Source organism: Neltuma alba, unplaced genomic scaffold, assembly GCF_004799145.2.
Source record: "Neltuma alba isolate B1F8T4 unplaced genomic scaffold, ASM479914v2 tig00003186_pilon, whole genome shotgun sequence".
Classification (NCBI taxonomy): Eukaryota; Viridiplantae; Streptophyta; class Magnoliopsida; order Fabales; family Fabaceae; genus Neltuma; species Neltuma alba.
In genome coordinates, this window is record NW_021633177.1 from 549,113 (window position 1) to 558,002 (window position 8,890).

The following is an 8,890-nucleotide window of genomic DNA, read 5'->3' on the forward strand; positions in this document are numbered from 1 at the left end:
TTTATTATTTATCATTTTTCTTTCTAGGTTTTAATATTAAAGCCCTAATCATTTCATTTCGGTTTTTACATTCCCTTTTAGGTTATTTCTATATAATTAAATTTTAATAATATTTTTTATTTACTGTTATTATTATTGGTGATATTTGTTTTGTCATTTGATATTAGTGATAGAAATAAAATGAAAAATCAAATTCAAAGGTTAATATTTTGTGAAAACAAAATTAAAAATAATGATTTGAAAACCAAATGTGCAGGATGAAGAGCCTTTGGTTTCCGACAACCCATAGCATTAACTTTTGAAAATTCAATTTGGATAGTGAGTGTATGATTTAGATTTTTTATGACTATTAAATACCCGTGCATTTAGACAAATATAAATAATAAGTTTAAAACAGAGATATTTTGTTCGAGCTCTCTAACTCAATTCTCGCTCCAAATCTTTCTTAAACGTGTGATTGTGAGTGTAAATTCTCTGTAAAAAGTGTTATCTACGTGAGTTATAACAATAAAAAAGCACTATTTTTATATTATAGTTGTAATTTAGAAAATGTAGTAAATATAACCATTGTCAGATGACATGGTCATCGTTCTGTTTTCGCCTTTTCAGTCGGTGCTCGCCTGTATTGGACCTCCTCTTTGCCTGTTTTCCTTTCTCAGCACAGTGGCAGCGACGGTGCCCCTGACCCTTCAGGAGTATGTTTCTCTTTATTACCCTTCAATTTCTTTTCCCCAATTTACAATAACGAAGCAACTGAAACCAAATGCCGAGCAATATGTCTTATATATTTCTTTTCCTTCCATACCATTCCGGGACACTGGCTCCACTCAAGACGTGGCGCTTCCATTTTGTGTATTGATTTCATTGAATTGTCGTGTTTCTTGTTTTCTCTGGAGAGGGTACTCTGAGTTTCCGCCTTTCATTTCGGCATTTGCTTGCTGGATGGCTGAAAGCACACCATGTGTTTGCGAAAAGTTGCAAATGAGGGCACTCTCACTCTTTTTCGGCTTTTAGTGTGTAAATAAATTCGAAATTGATTCGCGTCTGCATGTTTTTGTCTACATTTTGGACTAGTTGGTATTCTGTGCTCCGTCTTGAATCCATACTTGAGTTGCTTGGGCAAATTGAGCCCAACGTAGTTCCCCGTTGGCTTTTACCAGTTCCGTTTGATATTGCAGTTGTTATGTGATACGGTTTTGTGCTTCGTCAATCAAGTCACCTTTTTCAATTTTGGGAATATGTTTAGGTAGACATTGGATAGCTCTCTCCATGGATCTGCAGGACTTTATTCTTCGGGCTCGAGTCTTGAAACTTTACAGGCAAGCTTTGAGAAGTGCTCGGCGAGCCCCCTCTTCTGCTAGAAGTGCGTAATCTTATTTGAACAATTCTTAGGATTGCGAGTTTATAGTGGAAGTATAACTTGTTGGCTTCTACATCGGGTGTGTTTTTGGGATTGTTGATGGTTTTGTTGGCCATCCGGTACCATTAATTGGGACTTTCGAATGATTACTTCACCACTTCACTTGACATTCTCATAGTAATGTTTATGGTAGGGGTTTCAATAGGCAATTAAGCACAGGCTAAGTTTTTACTATAGGATGATTGGTCAGGAACTCATGCCATGAGTCGCGATTTTTGGGATATAATGACATGACTTTTCTTTTACTAAAACGTGTTTGAACAAGTGTGAGTGCCCGATGAGATAAACAGAGGGATTTTTCAGGAAAGTTATTGTGGATGAAATGCTTTCATTAGATTATTTGGTTCCCTAATTTGGATAACTTGTGGCCTGTCTCGAGAGAGTATCGAGAATCTGAAGAAGAGAATGTGGTTAAGTGATATTGTCCTTATTCTGTATGATTGCGATAATTGACATTGATAAAAATATATAATGTTGGTAAAGATTCCTCTTAGATTATTTATATATATATGGTCCTTTGACTTAGTTTGAGTGATAAGTTATTTGTTTATTTATTTTTTATGGATGCAATGGACTGGACAGCTGAATTGAGACAGACAATTAGACAAGAGGTGGAAAATAATAGAAACTGCACGGACAAGCAAAGGATCCGTTATTTGGTTAGTGATGGATTGGAAAGATTGAAACGACTGGATGAAATGCTTGACATGCAAGGTCACAGCTGATGGATTGGTACGTAAGAGCAAATCTCCCCAACAGAGCTATCTTACTCTCAATGTCCGTTGACATGCATAGCATTTCCAGGTAGCAAGGGAACAGAAATAGAAGAAAAGAAAAGGGAGACAAGCAGATTGATTTCTTGTATCCATGACAGTTACTATTTCTGTTTAGCTTGTGTGCCGCTCACAGTTTATTGCTTGTTATTTTAATGCTTATTGCCCCATTATTTCAGTACTTTGAGTTCAGTTGCCCTGAAGAATTTAATCAACAAGGATACGGAAACCTGAAAGAGGAGGTAGATGGACTACTCGGGCTAGAATCAGGTTACTTTGGATATGTTTTGAATATAAAATTGTGACTTGGTATATTCCATGTTTCCCACCATTTTTTGTATGTCCGGACCAAATTGCTCCCTTAGTAACTCGGTTAGCGACTCTAACCAAGCTCCAATCCGTCCACGTGAATCACAACAAAAGTGTAATCCTAAAGAATAGGGATTCTTTAATCCTAGTGACTTAATAAATGTTCAATTCATTATCCAACCAAAAATTTTAACTCAAGTTATAATTATATATGTTCTGCACAATTTAAACTTTTGATCCATGTTACTTTTGAATAGTTTCAAAATTTTAAAATTTTTCAGTATGTATGCACATTCAATTTCATATCTTCAATTATGACTTTTTATATATAAAATATCAATCTGGAAATCGGATGAAGCGTTCACCCTCCTTACGCAGATAGATGATTCTACAAACGCAGAAACTTTAAAAATTGCCTTGTGACAGAGGGAACTTCCGTATACAAGGTTTAAGTGGGACTGTGATTCTTGACCAGGTCCGCTTTCGCTACGAGTCTTGGCTAAAGCAGCATCGTAGCGCGGTAGCGCAAGAGCAACCATTTGAATCTCAAACACTAAAAAGAAATAATTCTTCCATTTAAAGATGACACATCGAAGAAGCTAGTGTATCAAATCACTCATGACATTGACAGCGTAGGAAGAATAATTCTCGTAGTCATGAATGTAAAGAATAAGAGTACTTCTAGATGGAGCGAGAAACAAAGCCCCTGTCAACCATTTTATCCACTAACTCCTCATGCTTCTTTAACTGCCCTGCCTTCCTCAGCTCGCTCAGAACCATCTCATAAACCCCTTGATTCGGTTTTAAGCACTTCTCTTCTACCATCTCTCTCAGTAACTTGTACGCATTGTTCCAGTGCCCCATTCCACAATACATTGAGATCAACAACCGGTAAGTATTCACATTAGGCTCAACTTCGTTCTCATCCATTTCCTTCTTCATTTTGAGCACCATATCGGTAGATCTCGCATGACTGAACATGCCCATTAATATATTGTAGGTCAGGGTATTGGGCTGGCACTTGAGTTCTTTCATTTTAGCATACAACCTATGAGCACCATTTATATCATGCAACTTAGCTACGCATCTGAATATAAGATTGAAAGTAGAGGCATTAGGAGCACACCCCTTCTTGACCATTGAATCGAGAACCTTGATAGCTTCCCCAAGATTATCATCTTTACAATGTGTCTCTATGAGGAAATTATAGGTGATCGTATCAGGAGGACATCCAAGTCTCTTCATCTGATTGTAAACTTGCAATACCTTTTCAGTCCTTCCAGCTTTGACGTGAACACGCATGAGATTGTTGAAAGTAATGGAATTTGGATCACAACCCACATCTATCATCTCAGAGAAACATCATGCGCACGAGTGATTTGTCCACACCGACACAGTGAGTCAATCACGATGCTGTAAGTATAAACATTCGGTTTGATTCCAGCCATCTTCATCTCCCCAAACACACGCTCGGCCTCTGAAATATTACCCGCTCGGCACCAACCACGAACCAGGTTGGTGTACACTATGACATCGAGCTCAAATCTGTGCTTCAAGCTATCAAAGAAAGACTGAGCTTCGCTTGCCCTTCTCTTCTTGCACAAAACACTAATGACAATGGAAAAGGCTATCTTGTCAGGCGTGCAGCCATAATCTTCCATACGGTTAAAAGTGTGGACGGCCTCCGCAGCCAATCCTGCTCTCACGTATCGCCGGACGAGGAAAGAGAACGTCTCGACGGTTATTGGGACACCTCGGGTTTTCATCAAATCGATGAGATGCCATGCTAAATCGAAGTGCTTGAGCTTTCCGGCAAGGTCAATCATCTCCACATAGGGCTCCGGCGCGGTGGGAAAACCCTCGTACGTGGTGGCCCAATTGAAGAAAGCGAGGGACTGGAGGAAAGGGATACCGTGACGGACGCCGCCGCACTTATCAAGCACGCGGCGGACGACTGAGGGAGAAGGAGGGCGGTGGGCGGTTATTCGAGAGAAGTCAAGGGAGAGATCGGGTATAGTGAAATAAGGGGTGGGTGGAATGGAGTTAGGGTTGGGGTTGTTGCGGTAATGGTCTTTGATTAAAGCATGAAAATTTTCAGCTACAAGGGTTTCTTCGGGGGATAAGGAAGTGCTTTGGGGCGTTTCATCCCCTTCTTGTTGAAGGGTAGTTTCTGAAACTAAAGCTAAGGACGAAGAAGAAGAAGAATAGAATTTGGAAGTGCGAGTGAGAGAGTGGCAGAAGCGTAATCTGGGATTGACGAAGGCCATGGATGGAAATGGAAGGAAGCAGACCGTTTCCTTCCGTTGCAAAGTTTTAGGTCGCCTCCCCTGCTTTCGAGTTTTGGCGGGGTCTGTTCGGCGCCTGCAGAGTTCAGTAACCTAAGTGCCGTTTTTTTATTTTTGGGTACAAGTTGGGTGGTTTTTTATTTTATTATTTGGATTGGTATCGGGCTGAATAACTTTTCTATGGATTAAGGGTCTGTTTGGGTATTCCAAAACCGTAATTTCAAAGCATTTTTCGCAAAACGAAATAATCTCTTCACATATTTACTTCGTAATCCGTAAAAGCACTTTTGAAACCATGGTTTGGTTTCTATCCAAACACATCCTAAAAAGAGACACTACCAGGGTGAGATAGAATATAGAATTAGTAAGAAATCATACTACCAGGGTGAGATAGAATTATAGTCCAATTAGTAAGAAATCATAAGGTCATGATCTAGTGAGTCTTTGCTATTTAACTCACCTAAAATTTTTATTTACAAAATAAATAAATAATGAATGAGATGGAATTCGCAATTTCTCAGTTATAGAACGGCCCTCATTCCATTAGAGCGTTAGGCATAAAACTATTGGCTCTTTTTGTCAAAACTTCAGTTATGACTGAAGTAGCGATTTGGAGCGACCTTCTGTCCAGCTTACAGTTGAGTGGCGTCGCCCATTGTTCGATTTCTACCCCTGTCCTTCTTCTCTTGCCGACATGAGTTGTTCTCGGTGGTTTTTGTGCCGGCCACCGGAGGAATGCAACACTTGATGCGGAACCTGGCATTCGTGTAACAATAATATTAAGCAAGTTAGTATTAAAAAACGGCCATGTCATTCATCTAAAAATAAAATTAAAATTAAAATTTTATTTTATATGTCACCCATTTTCTTACTGGTTTTACTAGGATAGGATTTCACAACGTGGTTCATGCTAGGAAAAAAGTTGTTCTCTTTAATGTCCTTGCACTTCTAAAATTTTCAAGTTCTTCTGGACATGCTGTGCCCCTTTTTACTGATTTGAGGCATAAATTTGTATAATTGTTTTTATAAGAAATCATTTTTTCATAAAGTGAAAACTAGAAAAATATCTTTATTTTAAATTTTATATCTATTAAAATAAAAAATTATTTAGAAAATATAACAAATAAAATAAAATTCAAAATGAGTAATGCAGATTCAAGTACTCACAAATGACAATAGCAATGAGATTAGGGGGCAGATGATTGTGAAGCAGGGCTGATTTCCATTAAGATTGGGTCACAAAGTGAAATTGTCCAAATTATTGGTAGGTCCAAAACCTAAGCCCAAATTACCAATAAACATGTAGCATCGTGCCACCGTCACCGTGCCTCGCTGGGAAATGCTCCAGATGAAGATGAAGCAGTCCGTCTGACGGGGAGGGACTTCGTGGGTGAGAACGGAGAAATGAGCGGAAAGCTGCAAATATGGCGACGCGTGTCAATTGCTGTCAAATTCTGCACTCCCTGTGCCTGCGTAGATAGCAAGCGCTTCTTGCATCAGGGCCCAGATACCATCGAGGAGCTTCTTGATAGGCATCTTGTCAAGAAGGATAAGCCCCTTGACGACGAAGAAGAAGAATTGATTAATCGGAGGCGACTCACCAGCACTCGCCGTGAAGCACTCAGCCTTTACCGCGATATTCTTCGCGCCACCCGATTCTTTGTGTGGCCTGACTCCAACGGCATCCTCTGGCGTGATATTCTCCGACAAAATGCTCGGAAGGAGTTCGAAGAGGCCCGCTTCGAGACCGACCCTGAAATCGTCACCCGATTACTCATTGGTGGCCGTGAGGCTGTCCACTCTGCACTTGAAAAGCTCGCCAACCAGATTCAGAAGGATCGTGGCAGTGAGGATCCACGTTGACATATCCTCTTCTCCCCATCCCTTGTGTGTCACCCTCGCGGAACAATTATGTAATGCTGTAACAATCTTCTAAAGGCAATGAATTTGTTTATTTCTTGTTTGCGTGATTTACAAATCTGGATATTGTATGTATTCGCTTAAAGATAAGGCTTCGAACTGAAAACTACCAATGAAGTTGTAGATATTATTCAAATTTCAGGCATTATATATAGAAGACAGAAGAAAACGGTGAATTGAAATGCTTTATTACTATGTTTTAGGTTATAGTTCCTAAGTCCTAACATATATCCTATATGTATGATGTGAAACTATAAAAAGATTAGCCCCGCATTGTGAACAGCTACGGAACGCACACTAGCACCACAATTTGTCTGTTTTCATGAATGTTTTTTCCGGGTTGTTGCATATCCTATTCAGTAGCCTCTCCCTCTTCCCCCTTTAAACGAGCTACCCATGTTGATTCGGTACTGAAATGTTTTGGCTTTCTTGTTTTTGTGGTCGTTCGATATTGTTTGTTCATTAGTTAACAATTGTTATGGTGCATTTGCGGTATGGTGCCCTTTGCCTGTCATATTCTTCAATTACGGATATCTTATCTCTTTTTCGAACGTATCTGGTTTCTGGTTTGTTTTGGGCAGTCTTTAGTCGAAGAATATTAGGCGATGTTTATGCAGTTAGTGTCTTCATGCATGACTGAGTGCCACAGTTGACCAGTATGTTGTAACGACTAGTTCCTGAGGAATACTATACCTTGAATTTATAGGTGCAGTCCTTAAATTAGAATATGATTTCCTGAAATATATGCTCGTTAGGTACCATCTTGGACTCTAAATTATATCATCATTGTATTTTTCCTCTCTTGGTCATATTCTCAAATGCTGTATGGCCTGTGGTTTTCCACATTTAACTTTTGGCTGAATTGACTATGGTGGTGCTCCAAGCATTTTTCCTTCATCATATTTTGAATTCTCTGTATTCATGTAATGTTATTTTCGCATCCATTCTCTTCGTTAACCTCTTTGACTTGTCCGAATTTTTATGGTTTTGTATGAAAATCATTGTCGATTCATTGTCTGATCTTCTTTGGCTATCCTTGCTTGACCCTTCATCTTATTGATGCACGGAGGATAACAGAAGAAAGAATAGTGTGTAAAGTGAATACCCCCCCGCATTAGCTATGCTATTTTAGATCCTAGGATAAAAGCTAATTGATACATGTTTGAAATTTGGGATTTAGATAACATTGAGTTCATTTTTATTCTTTGCCAATTGAGTATACTTTTGAGCTCCGTGCTGTCATCTTTATTTTGCCTTTGTGTCCGCGCTCTTGTTTTTCTGATTTAAGTCTCTAAGTTGCTTACACATCTAACCGATGGATGTTTAGTTTGGTATAAAATATATTATCTTTCCTGACTGGCTTTTCAGTTTTCCTGGCAGTTGGGTCTTGTATGACTTTGTTCCCAGACAGGATTAACAAAGAAGCATCTTCAGGTGTTACCGGTGTAGAATATTTTTCCATGATTTTAGTTATAAGGTGATTGCACATTGACATGATTGATGTTTTCGGTATAAAATCCCTTGGTGCCAAATCTATTATCTTTCCCGACAGGCTTTTCAGATTTTCCGCACTGCATCAGGATTCCTGCCAGTTGAGTCTTCTATGACTTTGTTCCTGGACAGTAATAGCAACGAAGCATCTTCAGATGTTGTAAGGATAGAATATTTTCCTATGATTTTAGGTATCAGAAAAGACCTTAAATCCTGCTTTATGGATACATATCATATAATGTTCGGATTCTTTTGGCGGATGGATTGTGATTTAATATGCTGATGTATCGTGTTGTTGATATGTCTACTGTTTGGTTAACATTGCTTAATGCAGACAGATATTTCACTCCCTTTGCCTCTTGAGACGCCTTATTCATGTAGCATGAATTGAAAACCTTTTATGGCGTGTTTGGAATCAAGCCAATAGGGGCTTCATATACATTATGATGAAATGAAAAGAGATGGAGAGAGGGAATGAATGACAGTATCTACAGGACGAGAGAATGTTGATCCAAACATAGCACTAAGCAGCAGAAACCAGCTTTAAATTTGCGAGTTTCATAGGAAGATGATTAGATAATGAGATGAGAAGATGGCGATAACTCACAAAAGCTTGAAATCCACATCACTTTTCGTCCAAAGAATAATGCTACATGAAATAATTAAAATAATTTCATCAATTACTATTTTCC

At 38.9% G+C, this 8,890-nt stretch overlaps 3 protein-coding genes across 3 annotated transcripts; 2 read left to right on the forward strand and 1 right to left on the reverse strand.

Annotated features, from left to right (window-relative positions):
• Positions 1-596: 596 nt before the first annotated feature.
• On the forward strand, positions 597-2,689 carry LOC114740711 (uncharacterized). Its single transcript, XM_028928922.1, has 4 exons — positions 597-695; positions 1,247-1,363; positions 2,003-2,156; positions 2,373-2,689. Exons 2-3 carry the CDS (start codon positions 1,270-1,272, stop codon positions 2,143-2,145), a joined length of 237 nt encoding a protein of 78 aa, XP_028784755.1. The 5' UTR covers positions 597-695; positions 1,247-1,269; the 3' UTR covers positions 2,146-2,156; positions 2,373-2,689.
• A 351-nt stretch (positions 2,690-3,040) lies between these two features.
• On the reverse strand, positions 3,041-4,880 carry LOC114740581 (pentatricopeptide repeat-containing protein At1g20300, mitochondrial-like). The gene is given in 2 exon segments (XM_028928748.1): positions 3,041-3,863; positions 3,866-4,880. Coding segments are annotated over 2 exon segments (1,584 nt in total). The 5' UTR covers positions 4,770-4,880; the 3' UTR covers positions 3,041-3,183.
• Positions 4,881-6,157: 1,277 nt separating this feature from the next.
• On the forward strand, positions 6,158-6,902 carry LOC114740700 (uncharacterized). The gene has a single exon (XM_028928911.1). The coding sequence runs from the start codon at positions 6,192-6,194 to the stop codon at positions 6,648-6,650; it is 459 nt and encodes a 152-aa protein (XP_028784744.1). The 5' UTR covers positions 6,158-6,191; the 3' UTR covers positions 6,651-6,902.
• The last annotated feature ends 1,988 nt before the right edge of the window (positions 6,903-8,890 follow it).